The sequence below is a fragment of the Callithrix jacchus genome, chromosome 7, assembly GCF_049354715.1.
Source record: "Callithrix jacchus isolate 240 chromosome 7, calJac240_pri, whole genome shotgun sequence".
NCBI classification, from domain to species: domain Eukaryota; kingdom Metazoa; phylum Chordata; class Mammalia; order Primates; family Cebidae; genus Callithrix; species Callithrix jacchus.
Window position 1 is genome coordinate 158,174,687 of NC_133508.1, and position 26,865 is coordinate 158,201,551.

Consider the following 26,865-nt stretch of genomic DNA (forward strand, 5'->3'; position numbering starts at 1 on the left):
AGCCAGGAACAGTGGTTCACCCTGTAAACCCAACATTTTCAGAGGCCAAGGCAGGAAGATTACTTGAGCCCACAAGTTAGAGACCGGCCTGCAGGCACTGCTCTGCAGGCTGAAGTGGGAGAATCACCTGAGCCATAATAATGCGACGGCACCCCAGCCTGAACAACAGAGCAAGACCCTGTCTCAAAAAAGGAAAAGCAGAAAAGATGCACAGAGAGAGAACAAACCATGGTGGTGTTCAAGTCGCTGGTTCCAATTATTCCTGAAGCCCAACTACCAGTAAGCTTACTCAGAGTCAGAGACATTCTGAGGGATGCCTCTTCCTGAATTGAGATGGGTTCCGTCAACTGCAACCCAAAGTATTAACTAACACAGAAAAAGTGAGTGAGGGATGAGGAAGTGAATGGGGCAGGTAATGAGGGTAAAAAGAAAAGAAGGAAGGGAGAGGATAAGAATGTAAAAACACTTAAAATGAATGAGGTTGTGAGTGAGGGAGGAAGGGAGGTAGGGAGGGAGTACGTGAGACAGTAAATGATGGAGGGAGGTGAGGGGAGGGAGGAAGGGAGGGAGGGAGGGAGGGAGGAAGTGAAAGAGTGAGTGAGTGAGTGAAGGAATCAGAGAGTGACGGAGGGAGGGAGTGAAGTCACGGGCAATCATCTCCCTCAGGGCAGATTATGTCATTTATTACAGAAACTTTGCTGTCTTATAGTACTAGCAGAAATGGTACCTCAAAGTAATGACACCTGTGTTATTAGGATGCAGGTGGGATTGAGAAATGAAAACATGACCAAGAAGTAGGTGAAAAGCTACTGCAACATGAAAATTGCTGAGTCTCATCTATTATATTTATGTTAACTCAAATATCTACACTGTCCACTAACTAAACTGACTTGCTGAATGTGAGCAATTTAGATGCCATTCTTCTTTATTGAGGCTTTGTGATAATTTTGGGTACTATAAGACACAGTGTGTTTAAAACTATTTTGTATACATTTACTATGCACTGTAATAGACACTGAAATAATGTAGCAAGACAAACTAGGTAAATACAACCATGCCTGGAAAGGAAATATGGCAATCTTGGGAAAGGAAAGCAATAGCCATTGACTGCCTACTGAGAAGCAAGTGCAAAAATTATCTCATTTATATCTAAGGAAACAGTCTCAGAGAGGTAAAATGATTTGCCTGTGTAACGAAGTGAGTGAAGAACAGCCGAGATTTAAACTGGGGCTGTCTCCCTCTAATATTCTTTACAACAACCTGAGGTGTGAACCTGACAGCCATCTCTGCATGTCTTGGGCTTGCTTCCCAAGGGCACAGAGGCATGGGGAAGTGGATGGGATGGAGGAGGTGAGAACTGAAATCATGACTCAAACTGGGTAACAGAAACACTTGTGACTGCAAACTCCCATGTAAAGGGAAATGTATTTTTAGGCAGAGTCCACTGGTTTTTGAATGAGACTGAATTTGGAGATTAACTGCCTTCACTGAACACCTTTGCACCATGTAACTGTTTGATAGTGCTCATCAGGGAAAGGAAATCTAGAGATCCAAGAAGATACTGGCTTATAAGTAAGTATCTGCTGGATGGATCACACTTCTCTAAGGTTCAGGCACATTTCTTCAGATTCACATTCCCTCCTAGTATCTTTTCTGCCAGATTATTTTCTCCCTATTAAAATTCTATCAACTGGTCCTATAATTCAGAATAGGAAAAACAGTAACCAGGGTGACCGTAACACTTGCTTATTCTAAAATTCCCAGGGGAACATCTGCTATGATACAACTTCCTTCATGTCACCACCCTCCTGGCACAGGAGAAAACCAATGCAGAAGCCTAAAAATAAGAAACTTCAGGCTCAGGAAGGAAAAAACCCAAAAGCTTCCAAAGTTCGCAGTTAGTGAGCGAGAGTGCTTCACTGAGACCCAGACCAGTCTGACTGCCGATCTGATGCTCTTCGACTGCAGCAGAGTTGAGCACTCAGTCCTGGATGTGATCAACACCATCTACACACTAGGCCCCTGATCCCAGGGTCTCACAGCACCCTGAGAAGTCCTGGCTGCACAAGACCATTAGGGACATTCGTATTAGGGAGGAATAAAGGCAGAAGGTCACTAGATATTAGAATGGGTAAGTTCTTGGTGAACCCTAGAGGTCTTAAGTATATGCTCTAAGGTCACTGAGCTTACCCACTACTCCATGGCAAGAAAGCGCCAGCCTGGGCTGGCAGTAGAAGATGTACAGAGGCATACAGGGTTAAGTCTTAAAGATACTAAAGTAACTGGAGTGTATTCTCTGGCTGGGGTTTTAAAAGAAGAAAACGCTGGAGGTCATTGAGGCTTTGAATTTGAGTATGAATTCGGAACTTGATACAACAAGTAAAGGAGGATGAGGAAAGACATGATTAATACTGTGTTTGAAGGTAAGTTGGCCAATAGAATTTAGCAGGAATTAAAAGCAAATGACTTTATGTTAGTAGGGAAAGGAGGAGAGAGCACTAAGTTATAGGCTACCTAGCAAATAAAAGCCTTTGGTGAAACAGGGGAGCTGCATTGTTTCCATGTTCTACCAAGCTACTAAATCTTCAATACAAACAAGTGTCAGCATGTATCATCACCTGTGTCAACACACAAACTTTGCTGGTGAACTCCCAAATGTTGCACAAAGCTCAGTTAGGCAAGCTTTCAAGGGTGATAATTATCCTGCCCAGTAATATCCACCTGCCAGATATTGCAGGCTACTGTCATTTTTTTAACATCAGCACTGAGGCAGTGGGCTAGTTAGGCTCTTTTCATTGCCTATGAGCAAGAGAGAAAGAAAATAACTTGTTTTTGGAAACTACCCTCTCCACTGCCACAATGACTCTAGGGTAATCTGAAATGAAATATCAAAATAGCATATCCTTGGTTGATACCGTAAACACTGAGTGCCACCTGTATCTACTGACAATTTTCTGGTTCATCACCTTTGCCTCATAAATAAACTGAAATCTACACGTCTCCTTTGTACAGTTTATGCTAACAACAATGACGTTTGTTGATTCCTCAAACCTTAAGTTCTTTCCTGCCTCGGTGCCTCTGCATAAGCTGCTCTGTCCACCTGAAACATTTTTTCCCTCCTTATTCACAAGGCTGGGTACCTGTCTTATCAGAAGAGTAGGTCTCCATTGCACATCTCCTCGTGATTCTTCACCACTGCATCACTGCATTCAATCCACTCTGGGCATGTATCACAAGCTGTGAGTTTTCATTTGCTCTTTACAATCTCTTCCCCCATTTTGCTATAAGCTCCAGGAGGGCAGGACTGTGTCTGCCATTCACCTCGGTGTCCATGCCAGCCACTGTACTAGACACGTGGTGTCAGTAGTGGAACTAACCTTGGACAGCATCCAATGTAACATGCTCATGAGGAAACTAGGACCTGGCACGTATAGTAACTTGTCCAACGTTGCACAGTTACTTGGCAAAAGAATTAGAAGTGAAAATAGTTCAGTGATGAAAAAGCTTTTGGGGTGTGAGATGGCTGCAGATGAAGTTGGTTTTCAAAATGAAGAAGGCCAAACTGAGCTAACTGTTGAGGGATGTGGGGAAAGAGGAAGGAGCTCACAGTGCTGCTAGTGAGGATGACACAGCACTACCAACCCACCATTAGCAAAGTCCGTGTCCTGCTTTGGTTTTGCAGGAGGGTCACTTCCATGCTGATCTTTTCTTGTTGCTCCATCCTCTGGCTTCAGGATGAACAAGGAAAATTATGGGCACAGCCTGTGGCAGTAACTGTAACAGGGTGAACCTAAAAGGTCTGTGCTGAAATAGAAACCATGGCCTGGGCCTCATCAGCACCAGGCTCCAAGTGAGCCAAGACCACGAAATAGTCACCATCTATGAGCTGCAATCTGTGGGGACACAAGCAGCTCATTATGGTTCTCTCAAGGCAAGGGCCCCACCCACAAACCACTGATCTGACTTGGAACTACAAGTGATGGGGACAACAGCAAGAAAGGGAAGGAAAGAAGAGAAAGGAATTGAAGAAAGAAAGGTTGCTGCGCCTCGGCTCTCACCCTTCCCAGTCATCTCTAACTGCGAAGTCTGTGGGAAAAAGTGTGATCACATCACTGGTCCAGTTAAGGGTCAACTCTCGTTGCAACAACAATCCCCACAACAGGAACAAACAAAAAATGAGCGTGGCTGGCCCTTGCCCTGACCCTGCTACCTTCTCCTCTATGGCTGAATTAAGAGAGCTCTGTCTCCAATATGCCTGGCCAAGCAGGAGTCACCCAAGACCCTGAGTGCTGGAGTTTCATATATTTCTGTTTCAGAGCAGATCATTCCTGTGATCTCTATCCTACAAAACCTCTGCTCTAGACACAGGAGACTTTCTATTACGCTGCTGAAGTTGGAGCTGAAGAATAACAAGCTTGTGACGTGTCCCATCACCTGCTGGGCGTAAAGTTGGGTGAAGCACTCTGTATAAACACTGTGGTTTATACACTGCGGCCTGCCTACTGAGAGAACGGTCTGGGAGCACAGATGTGGCTGAGGGGATATAGTAGTGGAAAGGACACACATACAGAAGAAATGCACGAAATTCCTGCACTGATTCTAGACACCAGCATCTTTCTCAGGACTTCTCAAAGGCCTGTCCCTGCATCATGACCGGCGTCTTTTCTAAAGAGCTGCCAGGATGATGTTCACATGTAAAGTGGACGGTGCTGCTCGCCTCTTCAAATCCTTTGATGAATTATTTTGCATTTAGGATAAAATTCTAACACTTCCCTGTGCTTTCTGCCTATGTCTCTAGACCCTAACCATGAAATACCACTAGCTCCAGCCACTCTGGGCTTTTCTCATTCCTCAAAATCATCACATTCTTTCCCTCCTCAGTGGCTAGCACATGTGATTCCTTGTGCCTGAAATACGCTTATCCTCACTCTCCCGCAACTCCTACTCACTGTCTTATGGAAAATGTTACCTTCTCAAAAACACCAAACACAATTAGTTCTGCCTGTTCATATGCTCCCCAGATACATTCTATGTTTCTTGCAAGGCAGTTAGCACACTTCAGAATTTTACAGAGAAGTACACTGTCTATCTATGCCTGTGTTTCTCACTAGGCTGTCAATGCCACGAAGAAATGGGGGGTAGCTGTTGACCTCATCACTGAATCTCCAGCATGCAACACAGTGCCAAGCTTAAAGAAATATTCGTTAAATGAATGTTTATCTGCTTTAAGTTCTCTTACCTGAGTTATCCTAAACCCAAAATAATCATCTTTCAATTCCGCCCTCTCGTAGCAACAAAGAATGTCTTTATACTGTTCCTACCCAAAGTGTCCACCACCCTTTTCTAGACCACCAGTCTACACACAAACCCCTCATCCCAGTCCCCTTCTTGTGTCATAAACTCCATCTCTTTTGTACCACACCCAGCTTTACCTTGCCTTTGACCACTAATCCTTCAACTATGCCTCAAGGGCAACTCTACATTAAGGTGCACAACTTCCTTCTTCAACTGAAACCGGAGTTTTCCCTAAAGACACCAGCCCAGTCAGCCCTCTGCAGCAGAGCTCCTGCAGTCCTCCTCTTTCAGACACTGTTACGGGAAGGAAACTGGGGAGAAGGGTGGGTTTTCTCTTTATTCCCCAATCCCACTACTGACCTCAGCAGTAGAAGCATACGTACTGAGTTATTTCTAGGTCCAGATATGATGTTACATGCTTTACACTGATTGTCAAATACAGTCTTCACATATAATTAGCTTCAGAGATTTCGTGCAAACTTGGTACACACTGAAGAAAAATACTAAAGTATGGTAGAAAGGTAAGAAAAACTGTGAATTTGGAGACAGGAGGTTGGGCTGGAAACAACTGAAAACGTAATGCTGTAATTCACTCATTTGTTTATCTAAAAAAAAAAATATATATATATATATATATATGTACACACACACACACACACACACAATGTGCATGACTGACTCTACACGCTGGGATTATAATAGAGAACAAAACAGCCATGGCTTCTGCCTGCACTTACAAATCGCAGATTTATAACCAAACAAACAATGAGACAGAGTGATAGGTGGTTTCATAGATACCTATTGCACTGGGAGTACAAAGTAGGGAGAATAGAGAGAAACTAGAGAATGAAACCTTTAAGACAAAGCCTGGGAGGAGTGTGCCAGATTGTGCAAGAGGGAAGAAGTGTATGGGGGCGTGTAGAGAAAAGGTGGAGTGCCAAGTATTTCAGGTAGAAAGAAGCATAGGCTTGAGTTGAAGAAAGAGCATGGCTAATTTGAGACAATGAAAAAATATTCTTGTGGCTGAATTACAAGGAATGCATTAGCGGGTGCAGAGAGGTGTGGCTGGGGAGGGAGTTACAGGCACAGCCTTGGGACTCAATCCAAAGACAAGGAAGACCCGCTGAAGTGTTTCCAGCAAAGAAATGACTCAATGAAATGTGTGTTTCAGAAAGTCCACTCCACTGCAGCGAGGAGAATGGGCTGAACTCCAGCTCACTCCTCCAGGTCAACAGAAACTTCAACCACTGCAGAGTACAGGCTTCTGTGGCCACTACAGCAATGGGAGATACTGTAGTGCATCTGGGGCAGATTCCCGATGCAACAGCACCAGAAAGAATCCAGGTTCAGCCACAGTGTGACTGCCATGCAGGCTGGGCCAGTGCTGGGCATTCATAAAGCTGACCCCACTGCCAAGACACAAGTAGTGCCAAACTTTGCCTCCTGCTAGAAGGCCCCAACTCTCCGGCTCTCCCCACTTCCTTAGGGTGCTGGGTTTTTGAGCCAGTCTACATAAAAGAGCCCCTCACTGCAACAGGAGGAAAAATCAGTTGCAGCCAGGTTGAGAGTGAGGGGATCCACAGAGCACCCACCTCCCTGTATATGAGCAGGCAGTTACTCTCCTCAGAATGAGTAAAATGGAAAAAAAACCAACATGGCACCTATTAAAAGATTCCACAACATAAAACATGGAGAATGTAATGCTTAAGATATTGATGAAAAGCATACTGGGGAAAGTATTCGCTTCCAGGAGCTAATACATTTTAGAAAGAACTGGCTCTGTGGGCTCAAGACATTTATATATTTATGTTCTACAAAGAAATAAAATATAATACAGGACATCAATCTCTGATGAAAGGGGCTAAGAGGCAGGCAGAAGAATCTATAAAGGACTGCATTGGCAATGAAGAAATATAAGTCAATGTTACAAAGAAGAACCTTAAGAGAGCTCTCACAGAACACAAAAAAACTGAACAGATTAAATTATCAAGAGAGATTTTAGCTTTGCAGAAGAAAGAATGAAGACCTAATGCAAAGATAATAGGTTTTCCTGAGAACTCTACAACAAATGAAAAAAAGAGCAGGGAGCCCAGTGTTACTTATGAAAACGAAGAAACACTCAACTGACATTGTCTTTCCCTATACTAGTCACTGGAAGACACAAAGGAACAATGTCTGAGAACCTGATGAGAATTAATTCATGACCCAAGAATTTGACATCTAGCCAAGATACAACTTGTGTATTAAGGCAACTAAATCAAAAGAGACATTTTGAATAACCAAATGGCTCCAACATGTAACTGCTCTGAAATAAAATTATTCAAATATACTTATTTAGCTAATGTTAATGAAAATAAGGAACTCAGAAATAAAAATGTTGTGACATAATTGTACTGGTAATCAACACAAAACAAGCAGCACATACAACTAAGTTGAAAATATTATAAATTGGGTTATAAACTGTAAATATCAAAAATAATTTTAAAGAATACAAAAATGTTTATAAACTTGATAATAATATAAATATTGAAACCCGGATTATTTATACAAAATCTAGGGAGTGAATGAATGATATGAGAACTAAAAGTACGCTAATCGTCATCTAAGAGAAACAAATCAATAAATACACTCTAATTTCTGACATTAAAAGTAGATCGATGAACTGAAGTCCTTTAAAAAAAAAATGTTTTAAAGACATAGGGTAATATAAATTATCACACCACGGTCTCTTGTTCTCATGGACCAATTTCCTCTTCCTAGAGTGACAAGCACATGGCTTATGTTCTCACTCTATCCTCTCCTGTCTCCCATGAAATCAACATCTGGGTTGAGGACCAGGAAAGTCATGAGTCAATAGTTCTTACTTTTCTCAGCTTTAGAGACCTCCATATCCACTCTATATCACAAGAACGCTCAGATTCTACACCCCGATGTAAGACACTCACTGTTCTCCTAAAAGATCTCAAACTTGATACTTCTACTCTCTGAGTATAACTTTCCCATCTTCTTCTTTTCATATTTCTAGGAAACATCTTACCTAATCTATTCCCTACTAAAACCTGTAAGAGTAAACCTCTCCCAATAATCCACCTCATTAGCCAAAGCCCGTTGAACTGCCTTAGCTCTCAGGGTAGTCAAGGCTCTATGGTCAATGAGATGAATAAAGCTTCTATCTCCTACAGCCCTGCCTCTTTCTCTCTCTCTTTTCCTTTTTAGTTGTGCAAAATCTTACACATAGTGATCTAAAGCCATTTCTTCCCTTTCCCCTTCCCCAAGCCTATGTTTTTCTTTAACTTCCTGTAATTCAGTTTCTTTCTCCTGTTTATATTAAAACTGTATTTCAGAAGATTTCTAATGAGACCAACATCATCCTGATACCAAAACCCGGCAGAGACTCAACAAGAAAAGAAAACTTCAGACCAATATCCATGATGAACACAGACGCAAAAATCTTCAATAGAATACTGGCAAGCCGATTGCAACAGCACATCAAAAAGCTTATCCATCATGATCAAGTAGGATTCATCCCAGGGATGCAAGGCTGGTTCAACATACGCAAGTCTATAAACATAATTCGCCACATAAACAGAACCATAAACAAAAACCACATGATTATGTCAATTGACGCAGAGAAGGCCTTTGACAAAATTCAACTGCCCTTTATGCTAAAAACCCTCAATAAACTCGGTATTGATGGAACATATCTCAAAGTAATAAAAGCTATTTACGACAAACAAACAGCCAATATCATACTGAATGGGCAAAAACTGGAAGCATTCCGTTTGAAATGTGGCACTAGACAAGGATGCCCTCTCTCACCACTCCTATTCAATATAGTATTGGAAGTTCTAGCCAGAGCAATCAGGCAAGAAAAAGAAATAAAGGGTATTCAAATAGGAAAGGAGGAAGCCAAATTGTCTCCATGTGCATACGACATGATAGTATATCTAGAAGACCCCATCGCCACAGCCCAAAAACTCCTGAAACTGATAAGCAACTTCAGCAAAGTCTCAGGATATAAAATCAATGTGCAAAAATCACAAGCATTCCTATACACCAATAACACACCTAAAGAGAGCCAAATCAAGAATGAATTGCCATTCACAATTGCTACAAAAAGAATAAAATACCTTGGAATACAACTCACAAGGAACGTAAGGGACCTCTTCAAGGAAAACTACAAACCACTGCTCATGGAGAAACATTCCATGTTCATGGTTAGGAAGGATCAATATTGTGAAAATGGCCATACTGCCCAAAGTAATTTACAGAATCAGTGCTATCCCCATCAAGCTACCATTAACTTTCTTCACAGAACTGGAAAAAACCACCTTGAACTTCATATGGAACCAAAAGAGAGCCTGCATAGCCAAGTCAATTCTAAGCAAAAAGAACACAGCGGGAGGCATCACACTACCGGACTTCAAACTATACTACAAGGCTACAGTAATCAAAACAGCATAGTACTGATACCAAAACAGAGATATAGACCAATGGAACAGAACAGAGGCATCGGAGGCAACACAGCATATCTACAACCATACAATCTTTGATAAACCTGACAAAAACAAGCAATGGGGAAAGGACTCCCTGTTTAATAAATGGTGTTGGGAAAACTGGCTAGCCATGTGCAGAAAGCAGAAACTGGATTCCTTCCTGACACCTTACACTAAAATTAACTCCAGATGGATTAAAGACTTAAACATAAGACCTGGCACCATAAAAACCCTAGAGGAAAATTTAGGCAAAACCATTCAGGACACAGGAGTAGGCAAGGACTTCATGACCAAAATACCAAAAGCATTGGCAACAAAAGCCAAAATAGACAAATGGGACCTAATCAAACTCCACAGCTTCTGCACGGCAAAAGAAACAGTCACTGGAGTGAATCGGCAACCAACAGAATGGGAAAAAATGTTCACAGTTTACCCATCTAACAAACAGCTGATATCCAGAATTTACAAAGAACTGAAACAGATTTACGAGAAAAAACAAACAAACCCATTCAAAGATGGGCAAAGGATATGAACAGACACTTTACAAAAGAAGACATACAAGAGGCCAACAAACATATGAAAAAATGCTCATCGTCACTCATCATTAGAGAGATGCAAATCAAAACTACACTGAGATACCATCTCATGCCAGTTAGAATGGCGATCATTAAAAAATCTGGAGACAGCAGACGCTGGAGAGGATGTGGAGAAATAGGAACACTTTTACACTGTTGGTGGGAGTGTAAATTAGTTCAACCATTGTGGAAGACAGTGTGGCGATTCCTCGAGGCCTTAGAAAGAGAAATTCCATTTGACCCAGCAATCCCATTACTGGGTATATATCCAAAGGACTATAAATCATTCTACTGTAAGGACACATGCACACGAATGTTCATTGCAGCACTGTTTACAATAGCAAAGACCTGGAACCAACCCAAAATGCCCACCGATGATAGACTGGACTGGGAAAATGTGGCACATATACACCATGGAATATTATGCAGCAATCAAAAATGATGAGTTCGTGTCCTTTGTAGGGACATGGATGAATCTGGAGAACATCAGTCTCAGCAAACTGACTCAAGAACAGAAAATGAAATACCGCATATTCTCACTCATAGGCGGGTGATGAACAATGAGAACACATGGACACAGGGAGGGGAGTACTACACACTGGGGTCTATTAAGGGGAATAGGGGAGGGACAGTGGGGGCGGGGGGAGCTGGGGAGGGATAGCATGGGGAGAAATGCCAAATGTGGGTGAAGGGGAGGAAGGCAGCAAAACACACTGCCACGTGTGTACCTATGCAACTATCTTGCATGTTCTGCACATGTACCCCAAAACCTAAAATGCAATAAAAAGAAAAAAAACCAGAAGATTTCTAATAACTCAAATATTCTGATGAACATTTTGCAGTTACCATTCATATCTGAGTCTGCTGGTTGTGACTTATTAATGATGGTTTGTTAAAATCAGTCCTTGGATTGTCAAAATAAGTAAGAGCAGTTTCCTGCCTTGCAGAGGTTGATAGTCTCTGAGCACATAGCCCAGTAGAGTAGTAAAATATTACAGGAGCTACCTCAGAGGCGTGTAGAGTTGAGTTCAGGGCAAGCTTCTAAGGCTGCACCGTTTGACTCCAGGATGTATGGTGGAGCTCTCTTCCCACCCCTCAAACCTCCCCTTTTCTCGCTTTTCTTCTTTGGATCCCCTTCCTCATCCATTTTCTGAAGCGTGGACATTTCTCATACTTCAGGTCCAAACCTCTGTTCTTACACTCCATCCAGTTTCCCTCACAGACTTGACACATTCCATGGTAACCAAAAAGATTACAAATCTGAGTCTCTCACCCCTATCTGTATTCTGAGCTCCTGTTTTTCATTGGAAAACTCATCTCTAACTTTCCATCATCTCCACCCTATTTCTCCATCTCTGTCAAGAGTTCCCACATTCTCCCAGGACTCAGACTCAAAACAGAAGTTCACTCTTCTCAGTCAGCTCCTTCCTTACCCCACCAAGTACTCAGATGCTTCCTAATTCCTACCCTTGTTCTTCCAGATTCTAGTGTGGTTATGTGAGGACTTTCTTATTTCTTCCTAGTCAATTCTACCACTCTTAAAATAGAAATGTTTTTCTTTGTGTCTCTTACAGTATTGAGCATAATATACTCTGTGCAGTAGTTGTTCAAAAAATATCTGTAAACATCTACAACCATTCATGGGGGCTTAGGGAGCCATGAAGTTAAACTGGATCGTGCCTGTAACATAACCAAGGCTACACCCTGAGTCCTGGAATGCAGGGCACGAAAGATCCTGCAGCCTGACCTCCTGCGTGTAGGGCTAGACTATCCACTCATTCTTGTTTCCACCAACAGCGCCACTAATCAACTCTGGGACATCTGGGGCAAGGGTGCTTCAGGTTAGCACTCTGGCGATCTGCCCAACTGATAGGAAACTAAAATTGGGGTGAGGAGGTAGAAGTCAGAGAACAGGCTTATTATATATAGAGTCCTCACAATCAGGCTGACAGCAGAGAAACTGAAATATGAGACGTATTTTCCCATTCCTCCATGCAGAATATAAATGAGAATACTTTTCCAGTCCCAGATATAATTAAGTAGTTTCCTCTCTCAATCAAAAAGCTCCATCCCTAAAGTCTTTTTAAAAAAAGGTAGAAAAATGGTTGTGAGAAAAGCCTCACTCTAGAGAATAACTCATCACCAGCTAGAGGCTGGACTGAGACAGGAACACCTAGCTCAAAATGAAAGCACCATCATGAAAATCTCCATTCCCAGACACAAGGAGCTCATGCACCACATCTGATGAGTGTACTTTCCAACTCACACCAAACATTTTTACTGAAATGGGAGCACTGACAGCAATGGAAACCTCCCCCAGCTCTTGAGGCTCATTACACTGTAAAGGAGAGCTCAGAGAAAGTGTGGTCCATTTTTTTTTTAATGGTATCCACCTAACTTCCATTGTTCATTTCTGCTTCATGTCCCAGAGCACTATTTCAAGACCACGCTGAAATTACATTTCTGGATTAATAACAAGCACAGGAAAATAAATCACATCTGCCCCAGAAGTGAGCCCAAAGTCAAAAGCAGCCACAGAGAGGAATTTGTGAGTTGAGCTTAGGGTCAACTTTAATTCTGAAGGAAATGAACCTTTAAAAAGAAAATTCGAATAGTCTATGTAGACAAAACATTAATCTACACTGCTCTAATAAATTTTGAGCCCTTTAAAAACTTTTTCCTTAAATGGATATCTGCCAGAGCAGAACTTCTCTGATAAGATGGCCTGAGGCCAATCCAGTATAATAAAGACATTTGTGCTCTATCTTCATACAACACTCAGGTCTATTTTTATTTCCTAAAGAAATGTCCAGGTATTTAGGCGTATCCCTATAAAACAATTCGTATAAAGAAGTAAATCATCTCCACACACCCACTCTCTAAAACCAATTCCTTTTTTCCATCTAAGCTTATGCTAGTCCACAAAAGTGAGAGTTTTGGAAGCTACAAACAAACACTAATTAGACAGCCCAGGAGGTTAAAATGCCTGCAGTGGGGTATAACAGAGTTCTGCCACAGGCAACGGGGAAACCATCTATTCCTCTATCTTAGGGCTAGAACAGATGCTCCCACATAGCAGCAGCAATGGTAACACCTACAGATCATCTTTGCATCTGAAATAATGCTGTCCAACTGAAATATAATGAAAGTCACAGATACAATTTCAAATTTTCCAGTGGCTACTAAAATATTTAATAGTAAAAAGGAATAGGGGAAATTCATCTTTATATTGTATTTAATTCAATGTACCAAAATGTATTATTTCAGCATCTAATAAACATTTAAATGTTATTAAAAAGATACCTTTTTTTTCCCCATACGAAGTCCTTTTTTCTTTTTCTTTCTTTCTTTTTTTTTTTTTGACACACGTTCTTGGTCTTGCTCTGTCCTCCAGGGTGGTATGTGCAGTGGTATGATCACAACTGACCGCAACCTCAACCACCTGAGATCAGGTGATTCTCCTACTTTAGCCTCCCGAGTGGCCGGAACTACAGGTGCATGCCACCACGCCCAGCTAATTTAGTATTTTTTGTAGAGACAGCGTTTTGCCATGTTATGCAGGCTGGTCTCAAACTCCTGGGCCCAAGAGATCCACCCATCTAAGCTTCCCAAAGTGCTGGGATTAGAGGCATGAGCCACCATGCTTGGCCATAACTGAGATGTGTTGTTAACTGTCAATTAGCCATATTTCAGATGCTCAATAGCAAGATGAAACTAGTGGCCACCATATAGAACAGCATGAATTGAGAACGTTCAGCATAATAGCTGTTTGCAGAACAAATGAAAAGATAAACTTCTTATTGCATTTTTGATGGTTTCAATGTCCCAAGAAAGAGATAATACAAATAAAGGCTTCTGAGAAAAGGAAACTGACTTACCCTAAATCAAACCATGAATAGAGCTGGAAAAATTGCTGCTCATCTTGAAGTCTAGAACTTGTTACAAAACACCAGGTCTTTAATGTATATGTACTTACAAAACAAAGTCATAACTATTGGGCTCTTCTCATTAAAAGCATGGCAAATTTCCAAATCTCCATTTGTTTAAAATGAATGCCTTTTTTCAGCCATAGAGTCACACTCATTCTTTTTCAGGTAGCTGGAAACTTCACTTTCTCACCTCACTACCCCAACCCCTCCTTTTTCATTTTGTCAAAAGCCGGACCAAATAGTTAATGCTTCCGCTATACAGTTGAAAATTGTAAAAGGAATTCTGAACAAAGTTGTAATAAGGCTCAGGACATGAAAACGCATCCTACTGAATCTAAAGCATTCACACAATGTTAACTTCTAACCTCAAAGTAACCAGCTAGGTTCTTAAAAAGGAAAAACACAAGGACTAAATCACCAAGTCTTAGGATAATGAAATTATAAATGAAATATTCAGTCTATTAAAAAGACCCAAGTTTTTAAAATAAACAAAGACAACTCATAAAATCAATTTTTTTATAGAAAAAAGACCACAGATTTGAGCACATATTTGGAGTTCAACAAGCCTAGATTCAAACCCTAACCCAACCACTATGCGTCTTGGGCAAATTATTTAACCCTTTGAAAAATGAATCATCATCTGAAAAAACATATTTAAGCTCTATGTCTATCACAGTTAGTGCAAAGATTATACAAAATTAAACACTGTAATTAGCACACTATTTGGATGCTAATAAACATTAGTGAACTCCTATTAGATTGCTGCTCTGTTCATTTCTTTAATTTGCATAACACAGAAAATACTAATCTGAATTTATCGATCTAATATCAGTAGAAATAGAAGCCTTATGCCACAAACTTTTCCTTCTGTTTTTCTGTTTACAATGGCATGGGGCTGGGATGGTAAGTAGCTACATGCTACTGAGAACAAAGGTCTGTAAAAAGTGCTAGAAGCTGCTGTCGTCAATAGTCCAACTGCTCCCATAACTTGGTATATCCCTCACATCAAGCATATAATAATACCAATATAAAAGCAGTAAGTGTTATCACAGGGGAATACATGGGGTACTAAGGGAGCCCACAGAACATTTAGCTCAGCCTGAAGGAGGAGGGGAAGGGAAGGGAAGGAAGCCTTCCTGAAGGAGGTAACCACTTGATCTCAGTCAGGCATGCAAAAAATGATGAGAAAAATGAGGGAGGAGTGGAGAAGAAAAACCTAGAGAAAAGGAATGGTACCAACGAAGACAGGATGTGAAGCACTATGCAGTACATACAGGAGAACTGGGAGCAGAGAACTGCTAGGGTATGCTGCTAGATGCTTGAGAAGGAGAATGGGGAAGCAGACAGGGCTGGGGCAATGAAAGGCTTCATATAACAGAGGAAGGACCTTAGACTATCCTGCTGATGATGGGCAGGGCAAAAACAAGGCTTGTCATTGGAAATCAAAGAATTGGTATGAGTGAAGAAGAAAACCTGTGATGAGTAACAAAACACTGACGGCCACTCTAAATGACAGACAGCAGATTAAAAGAAATAAAATTGCCACATTAAGCTTATCATGACCTCCACCGCCCATTTTGGAAAATATAAAAACAGAAACATCTTATAAGGACTTCTATCAAAAAGAGGCATTTATTAAATGTCCTGGGATAAGAAATTTGAATAAAATATAATTTCACTGGGAAAGTATCCCCCAAGAGAAGGCCTTCCTAATTAATATAAAAGCAAAAAACCAAATGTGGTATCAAAAAAAAACCAGCAACGATATTATAATGCTTCAGAAGATTCGGTAATCTTCACTGGCATCAGAAGCCTCAGTACTACACAGTCACTCTCTCACAGAGCATGGGAGAAATCAGAATGTAGTCAAGTTCTTTTTTTTCTTTTTTTTTTTGAGACCAAGTCTCACTCTGTTGCCCAGGCTGGAGTGCAGTGGCACAATCTCGGCTCACCGCAACCTCCGCCTCCTGGGTTCAGGCAATTCTCCTGCCTCAGCCTCCTGAGTAGCTGGGATTACAGGCGCATGCCACCGCGCCCAGCTAATTTTTGTATTTTTAGTAGAGATGAGGTTTCACCATGTTGGTCAGGCTGGTCTCAAACTCCTGACTTTGTGATCCACCCGCCTCGGCCTCCCAAAGTGCTGGGATCACAGGTGTGAGACACTGTGCCCAGCCTTAGACAAGTTCTTAACAAATATCTCATCCTGTCCAATACTGTAAGGATCATTAAAAAGAGGGGGGAAAAAAAGCTAATTTTTCCTATTTTTTGTCATGTGATTAGTTACTATTTATCATGTAATTACAGTTATTTTTTAAGTTGAAAAAATAGCCTCTGAAAAATCTACCATAGAAAAATGGCAAAAACTAGAAGAGAGAATATGACAAAAAGCACAGAGGGGTAAGAAGTGAAGTTCTAGGATCAAGACACTATGAAGAAATTCTAGGGGATATCCCAATTCTAGGAAAACCTGATGAGAAGGTATTAAAAGGGACAGTTTGGGGATCAAAAGCAGAAATGTTTGGCCTCCCAGGAAGTCATGTTACTAAATTTTTAAACACTTACCTTTTTCTATTCATACCCTATAGCTCTAAAGAGTACTCTAAATAATTAGCGGCTACAGATTTAAAAAAGAAAATCAGAGACACTAAAGACTACCAGGTAGTAACAGCTGCACTCAACATCAAAATCTCTTTGTAGGAGACAGTCCATCACTGGTACTGTAATTTTTTCTTATAATACTAACTTCCTGCTGGGTTTCCACATTAAATTAATTTCTCTCAAAAAAGTCCAACTCTTAGTCCCTTAATCAGTTCTTAATTACCTCTACTTTTGGTAGATAAACAAATACAAGGAGAAATAAGAACCAAGTGTCTGCACAAGTCACTTAACCTGCCTAAGAAACTTCCAAGAGGCTGTAAAATTAAACAAGACTATTTTTCTAATGTCAGAGGAAAAACAAACAACACATTTTTGTTCTGTGTGCAAAAAGGGATAGGAAAAAAAAATGTAAGATGCATCTCATAAGAGTACCTGCCCAACACTTTGCCTCGTTATAGGAAATGACATTGAAATGGGACAGATTTCTGTCCATGAACAAACAATAAGCTCTGAACGCTTACAGCCTGTACAATTTATTTTAGCATTTCAGGATTCTTTTTCCGCTTTAATATTTATTAAGTATCTACTATGTTCTAGTAATTTTCTAGGTAATGTGCAGCTTTTCACAGAGAGTAAGCTTAGGGTGCACCAGTAATGCTCTTCCTCTCATACCTGCCACAGCATCTAGCATGGTGCTGAGTTCAGAGTTGCTGCCCAATACCTGTGAAAATGTCTTTGAGTGCACACAGGAGGATGTATGCGGTTAGCACAATAAGCAATGATCTAGCATGGAGATCCTGCTCAGTCCACACACTGGTCCCAGAGCAGACCTATGATATTTGTTAGTGATATTGTAAAAAAACAGTCCTCTTCTGGTTACCGATCCACACCCCATTCTGGTGTATTCTCCACACTGTACATACCTGTCCACTGTGGAGGACAACGGCAGTTGTAAGTGTTGACCCCGTCCACACAAACCCCTCCATTCTGACACTTATGGTTAGGGCAGTCATCAATATTCTTCTCACAGGTGCTCCCTTCAAAACCTGGTAAATGAAGAACAAAAGAAAATGGTGGAATCTCATACAGAAGAAACAACCTGCTCTGTTCCCACAAAACATGGTTATTTATTAGAACAGACCTGCTTCATGACTTCAGTTCAGCAGTTGCTCACCCAGGACTTACCATATGAAAAATCCCCAATTTTCTGTGGCCTCAAGCATAGCTAAACAGTGAAATGACTCACTGTGCCAATGGCATGCCTTCATAGTCACCTCACAAGCATTTCAAAATGTTTTCATGAAATAAAATCCCAGGGGTAATAAATGTCTACTTGGGACAGAGATATTCACTGATTCTAAAAAAACAGGGTATTAGATTTTCCCCAGCTCCGTACCAGATTAATGGGAAGAACAGATAAAAAACTACCTAATTAAATTTACGTTCCTTTTATTTTTTTTTTCTTTGAATGATTTCTAGGAAGCCTCCAAGCCAGCTGGGGAAGAAAGTGGAAGGGGAGATACGAAAAATATTGAGCTTAAAGTATGAAGATATGGGTCAAATCTCAATCTCAGCACCTGCATGCTGTTAGTGCCTGGTAAGCGAAAGGTCTGCATCAGCTTCCCCACCTGTAAAAACTGAGGCTAATTCCACTTGTCTAGCCCGTCTTTCAAATTATAAGTGCCACACCATGAGGAAAGTGCTATACGAATGTTAAAAGGTATCTGAGAATTGGGTGGCATCATTACTAAATAAGCTTGCCAGCATTTCTAATTCATCAGGCTCTTCTCTAAACTTATAGCACTGCTTCCTTCCTCTTGATTTTTTCTTATATGAAAAATGAAACTAGCACACCAAACTTCACTCTAACTGTCCACCTTGTGGTTCTCTGTAGTTTATATTTTGGGCTTCTTCCTTTCTCTTTCCTTGCTACCAACCCCCTGAGCTAATTAAATAGAAGACGACCAGCTTGTATTTTAAACATTCTCCTATTTGAATATAGTATGATTACACATTTGGCTTCTTCAAAATCTCCCTTAAGGTTCCTCTCTCTCACTCAAAATACTTCCTGGGTCTTACATTAGGCACTGGTGATACAGCACTGAGTCCCTGCTTTTGTGGCATTTTGAATGATGAGTGGGACAGATATCAATCACACTTTGCTTTATTCCTTACCATAAGTTTCTGTGGTATTCCACACCTGCTCTGCTACACTAGAACATGACTGGTTTCTCTTAATACAATGGCAGACATGCAAATAAGTATAAACTGGGTGACCAAAAACAGGCAAAAATCAAAAGAAATCACTATAGAAGACAGAAATCACTGAAGGCTTTATTGAAGGAAATTATATTTCTCTAGGTATTTGGTACTCAGTCCATTTAAGCAGATGAATCCCTAAGCAAGCCTAAAAAAGACTGAAAATATACTCAAATTTTTAAAATGTATCATATTACTCATACAGAAATATGAGTCTTACAAACAGACTAACAAGCCAGAAAATGATCAACCACTGAAGCCCACCCCTACAGAATCCACGGGCCTACCAGGTCCTTGAACTACGGTCTTTGCTCCTAGTCTGGTACTCTTGATGAATACATTCTTTGGAAATGTTTAGATTAGTTTTAGATTGTTGGGGAAATAGGGTTCCTGGCCCACCCCTGTTAAACCTGAGAGGTTTGGTGGTGTACCAGAATGTCGATGGCCATCCTCCCCCTAACTTGATCTCTCTGATGAGTAAGACTAAATACAGTTGACTAGGGTGTCAGGGAGGCAGTAAAGACTTTGTAGTTAAACTATGAGGAATACACACTGTGACTCTAACTTTATATTAGCCAGTGTTACAACTAACTGAATTCACCAAACACAGGCAAATTTAAAAAGCAGAAGCATTTCAGCATAACCACAACAGACAAGAAACAAAATGTTTTCTTTTTATAACTGATTGACTACTGTTGAGGTACTTCTTCCCTGTCAACAGGTAGGTAGGTGAGAAGGGAGGGAGGAAACACAGTAATTTCATGGCTAAAAGCATGGGGCAAACTGCCTAGGTTGAACTCTCAGCCTTGCCGTGCAATAACTGAGTGAACATGGGAAGGTATTTCAACCCTCTCAGGGGTTAACAGGACCTACCTTGAAGGGTTACCATATACCATAGGCATTAAATGAATTAGAGAAACACAACTTAATTCAACACATGGTCCTGGGACAACTAAACATCCACATGCAAAAGAATGAACTTCGACTCCCTCCTCACACATAAAAACTAACTCAAAATGGATTGGAGAGCTAACGGTAGGCACTAAAATTATAAATCACTTAGAAATAGTAAATCCCTGTAACCTGGGATAAGTAAAGCTTCCACAAATATGACCCAAAGCACAAGCAACAAAAGAAAAAATAAACTGTATTTCATCAAGTTAAAAACATTTGGGCTGAAAAGGATATCATCAAGAAAGGGAAAAGAGGGCAAACAGAATGAAAGAAAATATTTGCAAATCATATTATCCAATAAGAAACTTGTATTTAGGATATATTAAAAAATTATTGCAGTTTAATAATAAAAAGATAGCCCAATTATAAAGTAGGTAAAGGATCGGAAGAGACATTCTCCAAAGAAGATACATAATTACTAACAAGCATAAGAAAAGATGTTCAAAACCATCAATCATCAGGGAAATGTAAATCAAAACCACAATGAGATAAACACTTCACATTATGGATGAATATAATAAAGAAGACAGACAACAACTAGTGTTGACGAGGATGTGGAGAAACTGGAACTCACATATACTGCTGCTTGGAATGTACCCACTTCAGAACAGTCTGACAGGTCCTGAAAAGGTTAAATGGCATTACCATCTGACACAGCAATTCTGCTCCTACGTACACACCCAAGAAATATGAAGATATATATCCACCAAAAAATTATACAAGGATGTTTGTAACAGTATTATTTATAATACTCAAAAAGTAGAAGCAACTCAAATGTCAATCAACTGATATATAAAACAATAAAATATGGTAAATCCATAAGATCCAATGTTATTCAGCCATGAAAAGGAATGAAGTACTGATATATGCCACCACGTCAATGAACTTTGAAAACCTCATGCTAAGTGAAAGAAGCTGCCACAAATTACTACATACTGCATGCTTCCATTTGTATGAAGTGTCCAGAAGAGGCAAATAGAGTCAGAAAACAGAGTAGTAGTTGCCTACCACGGCTGAGAGGGAGTTAGGAGGAATGGAGAGTAATTGATCATGGGTAAAGGGTTTCTTTTGATGTACAAAAATATTCTAGAATTGTTTGTGGTGATTGTTACTTCAATCTAGGAATATACTAAAATTTTTGAATTGTGTACTTTTTTAAAAAGTAAATTGTATGGTATATAAATTATATCTCAATAAAGCTATTGTGTTAAGGGAAAAAGCACTAAACACGGTGTCTTACACATATTAGCTAATATTAATATTTGTTAGTTGTATTATGGCAACCCTTAGAGATTGTCTAATCCTTTTATGCTAAAGATGAGGAAGTTGTGGGCCACATGGCTGACTTGTCCAAGATTAAATGGCTAGTAAGTAGGAATAAGTATTTAACCAGTAACTTTACCCAATTGCAGTCCATATGTTTTCTGGGATCCAGGAATTCCCTTTTGACAATGTAACAATACAAACTTCGGTCAAAAGTTCCCATGTCTGAGAAAATCCAAGCCAAATCAGTTCTCCTCCAAAATTAAGACAGGATTTATGCTTTAAAAATAGAGATACAGAACTTTTTGGAAAGATCAACCAAATTCTTGTAAGAAACAGTCTACCCAAAGCAAGGGAATGACTATATGAAAAGTTACAAGGCACTTCTTAAAAATATATCTTAAGTTTTTAGGGAAAGGTAAACAGACAAGTTTCCAGACCCGTGGGTGGGATGGGTGTAGCTGATTCACAGAGAGGCTAAAGGGAGTCTACTGCTTAAAGCCAATTCACATCCTTAAAAGGTCAAATGGAGAGAAATTAAACTCGGGAGAAGCATTTTAAGACTGTGCTGTTACAAAACCATGGGCCACTTAACTGATTAATGATGGCAACGAGGGCAGGGAACAGAAAAACGTTTTTCAAACCTGTCCTCCCCACACAGAACAGCATCTTTCAAGGAAACACCCCCTTATCTTTCCATTTCCAGACCCTGGGAGCTGTGAGAGTGGAAAGGCTAGGTAGAGAAAAGCAAGATGAGAGCAGAAAGGAGATGAAATGACACAACCAGGATTCTCCCAAGCTGGGCTCAAAGTCTTCAAGAAAAGTTCCCATGAAAGGGTGAAGAAAGTTTCTTCCCTCTCCCACAGAAGAAAGAGTGAAGAAAAAAAGAAAAAACAGGAATACCTGGAACTAGACAAAGATAAAAAGACACAAGGATAGTTTTTTCCCCCATTAGAAGTCTATCTATCACAAAGCAAACCTGCCAATATACAATCAGTAACACCCAAGAAAAGGACACATGCAGCCAGGCGCTGTGGCTCACGCCTGTAATCCCAGCACTTTTGAGAGGCGGAGGTGGGTGGATCACCTGAGGTCAGGAGTTAAAGGCCAACCTGACCAACACGGAGAAAACATCGTCTCGTCTCTACTAAAAATACAAAAGATTAGCTGGGCATGGTGGCAGGCACCTGTAATCCCAACTACTCGGGAGGCTGAGACATGAGAATAGCTTGAACCCGGAAGTGGAGGTTGCAGTGAGCCAAGATCACGCCACTGCACTCCAGCCTGGGTGACAGAGTGAGACTCTGTCTCACCAAAAAAAAAAAGGAAAAGAAAAAGAAAAGAAAATGACTCATGCCCCAAAGAAGTATGAGAATGCAAGAGAGAATCCCTGGCCTTTCCCTATCCAACCAGTTTTCTTGGCACACATCTTCCATTATCTGAATGAGTCCAGATTAGCTCATGGATCCCTGTGACTGTGCCACATATCTCCCACCCCATTACCCCCACCCCAGGCTCACTGCTTACACCTGCTTCCCTTGATATCTTCCTCCACTTTTTTCTAACTTTGTCACCAAATAAGTCAAAGAAATAAATAGGAGTATTCAAAGAGAATAATTTCAGTACATTTTAAAAATTGTAGAATATAGGAATTCTCCTCTGTTTACCACAGTCAATTCATTCATTTTCAAAATATTCATTGAGGCTCCATTTTATGGCAGGCACTGCACTGGGGATGCTGGGGATTAAGATAGGGTGTTAAAATGAGAGTTTCTACTTGGAAAGGTGAACAGATAAATAATTACCGTGATTCGCACTGTGCTAGAGATACGCAGATGTCAAAAGACCTTAGGTCTCCAATCCACATGGAGGTAGGGAATATGGAAGGCATTTCAGTGAAACACAGTGCCTTTCACAAATCATTAAGAATGAGTTATATATTAAAAAAAGGGAAGAGGGTGATAGAAAGCTGAGGAGGCAGCATAGGCAAGAACATCCAGCGTGAGAGAACAGTGAGGGACACCAGGAACATCTTTCAGGAACAGACTTAGGGCCCAAGTCAGAGGAGCTAAAATAATACGCCCTGGAGAGTGGTATGACGATTTCTGCATCTGTGTCAGAGAAACCTGCCAAAATACGATTAGCATAATACCCAAGAGAACGTAACATTCCCCAAGTGTGAAAATGCAAGAGGGAATTATTTCTAATAGTTCTTAAGCTCAGCAACACAAAAGCCACAAAATGTGCTTAAGCTTTACTTTAATGATATAGGGATATCACATATCATCAGCCTGTGGAGTGCAGAGGTGATTTACAAAGGATAAACCTTCATTGTTTGGAAATGAAAGATCAGAGAGCTCTTTATGAAGTTTAAACAAAATCAGAGGAATAAAGAGATGTGGGAAAGAAAGAAGAAAAGAAAGTACATTGAGGACAGTCCAATCCAACTGTGAACTCATAAGTCACAGCCAGTAAATTCAAAACAGCCTACTGCTTTCTGATTACTTGTGCTACTTTATTAAAATAGCCACAAACACAAAACTAGTCTACCTCTTTCTCTTCCCATTATTGGCCCTAACCCAAAAATACTGGGAGTGAATGACTTAACAATTTATTTTCATACTCCATTTTGTTCTTAAATTAAAATTACTTTGGCTGGGTGTCCTCCTGTAGCTTCTGCTAAAGACTTCACATAATGAAAGTTCATGAAGTGTCTGGATTTCTAACAGTTACTTATTCAAAAAGAAGGTAAGATGTGGTTCATTGATTTGATTCTATAGTTCTCTGTTGAAGTTATTTTTCTCCCCCTCTGTGAAGAAACATTTCTGTGTCATACAAGATGAGTCATTTTTGTAGTTTTAATTCCCTCCTGAGTCCTACAATAATATTAAAATATACTCACAGTGACTACAGTATCCTTTGCAAGAGAAAAATTGTAACTTAACCATTTAAACATAGTCACTGACTATGTGGCATTCAGTGACTCACAGTTGAAAAAGACTCCAAAATTCTCATCCTGTATTAGAGTATACACGGACAAAAGGAGAAGCCAAACCAAGTCTAGAATGCACACTGCAAGGAAGAAAACGAGAAGACTGGAGTTACGTTCTCACTTCTATAACTGACACTAAACCACAGTCAGTCAGCCAGTATGTATCTGCAGGCCTAGTACCTACTGGGCACTGTTTGTAGGTGTTTGGGATACATCAGTAAACAGAAACAAAGATCCCAGTTTTCATTCTGGAGAGGGTAAGGGGCAGTAGAATTTGGAAAAGACACAATAAACAATAGACATAATGAAATAAATTACATGGTATAAATTATATAGTAAGAGGGTAAGAGTTACAGAAAAAGAAAACAAAAAGTAGACCAGGGTTAGTAATTAAGGGGATGGGGGACAGTTGCAATTTTAAACAGGATGGTTACAGTAAGCCTCAATTAGAAATGCAAAGATGTGAAATGCAGTGGAAGCAACCATTTAGGAGTTGCAGAAACCTTTAACAAGCTACTTTGCCTCCTGCTGACTTTGTTTACCCGTTTTTATCACTGAAATAATAATTATTTTCAAATAAGGTGCTGTTTACATTGAGATAGTAACTACTACACTAAGTAACATTTTAGTCTCTTTACAAGCATGGGGAGCAATGGAAGGAAGGGCACTGCATTATGAAAACGACTTTTTATTTTTATTTATTTATTTATTTTCTGAGATGAAGTTTCACTGTTGTTACCCAGACTGGAGTGCAATGGCACGATCTCGGCTCACCGCAACCTCCCCCTCCTGGGTTCAAGCAATTCTCCTGCCTCAGCCTCCCGAGTAGCTGGGATTACAGGTGCACACCACCATGCCAAGCTAATTTTTGTACTTTTAGTAGAGACGGGGTTTCACCTTGTTGGCCAGGATGGTCTCGATCTCTTGACCTCATGATCCACCCGCCTCGGCCTCCCAAAGTGCTGGGATTATAGGCGTGAGCCACCGCGCCCAGCCAGAAACAACTTTTTAAAAGAAAATCATCTCTAGGTACCATTTCCTTTTATGGAAAAAAGTGATATTTTCTGAACTCCACCTGCGACATACAAACAATGAGCATAAAATCTCACAAATTATATAAATAACATACTTATTCACAGTGCCACTACATCATCTATTGTTTTGAATTCTCTTTAACTTTCTTTCTAAATATTTATCCAAAGCTGAAGTCATCTGTTATAGATTATGGGACCCTGAAAAGCAAGAACTAGTCTATGTAACTACTTTTAAACATCTTTACAATCAATGCTATATATACACATAGATATATTGATATATAACAAGCACTATTTGATTACAATTAGAAGTATCTTGTTTTTCTCATAACATGAACATGTATTTTTAACCCAGACAGCTCAAAGCATTTAGCCAAATGTTTTACACACCTCCAAAGTACTTTCAGGAAGCAGACGTGCATGCGGCGCGGTAAGATGCACAGAGCAAAGGCTTTGACAATAAACTGCCTGGGTTTCGGGACCCCGCATAACCACATATTGGCGGTACAACTTTGGGGAAATCACTTAACAGCTTCAAACTTCAGTTACTTCATGTGGGAAAACTTGAAAAATGATACCTGTTCCCAAGATTTTTGTGTAATTGAGCTAATAAGCATGGAAGTACCTGGCATAGTTCCTGAGCCACCAAAAAAAAATGTTAGTTTTCTCTTCACCAAATCTCCCCATTCCCACCCCTCAGGCTAATCTCCCCTCCCACACACACGCACACCCCATCAGTGAGTAAATAGATGTCTTACTGAAACTACAAGCAGAGAGTTAGAGACAGCCAAGATTTCCTTACTCTATTTCACTACCCCTGGCAGCCTCTCCGCTGCGGAATCCTTGGTTATTTCCTTTCTCAAGGAGGAGATACTATTCCAGTTTGACAGATCCTTTCCTGGACACACTCTCAGAATTCCCTAAGGTTCCTATCGTGGCTAACGGGTAACAGTGCAGAGGCTATGGGGGTGAGTAATCGCTCTCTCTCAGCTGAAAACTTCCTTTATTGACTTCTCCCACTTCCCGTCAACATCTTGCTGCCAAATCAACCTCTTGTTCTAGGCAACTATTAAAAGTAATTTTCTTCAAACTGAAAAACACATTTAGCCTTCAACAATAAATCATACTAACATCAGTTACTAGTCAATTAGATTACTAGAATATCAGACTCATAGAACACTTGCAATATTAAAATATTTTCAAAATAAAGTTGTTTACATTTCTCTGTCTTTAACCCTTAAAATGCAAACAAATACAGGTGTGAAGACAGATGTCTTTTAGTTATTTCTTCTACAAGACAAAATGGATAGTAATATTATGTTAATAAACATTTATTTAGTATCGAGAATGACATCATCTATTCTTTATTGAAAGGAAAACTAAAATAATACAATTAAGTCGCTTGTTCTTGTGACTTAATTAAATAACATAAAGTTTTCATTTCAGTTATGTGGCAATGCTTGGTATAGC

The 26,865-nt window shown here is 40.2% G+C and overlaps 1 protein-coding gene across 2 annotated transcripts in view; it reads right to left on the bottom strand.

Annotated features, from left to right (window-relative positions):
- Positions 1-26,865, bottom strand: part of NOTCH2 (notch receptor 2) — a 167,227-nt gene that overhangs the window by 66,920 nt on the left and 73,442 nt on the right. For both annotated transcript variants that reach the window (XM_035252644.3, XM_035252643.3), the window contains one exon: positions 17,817-17,939. In XM_035252644.3, the coding sequence (XP_035108535.1) occupies positions 17,817-17,939 (123 nt within the window). The remainder of the gene's footprint in view (positions 1-17,816; positions 17,940-26,865) is intronic.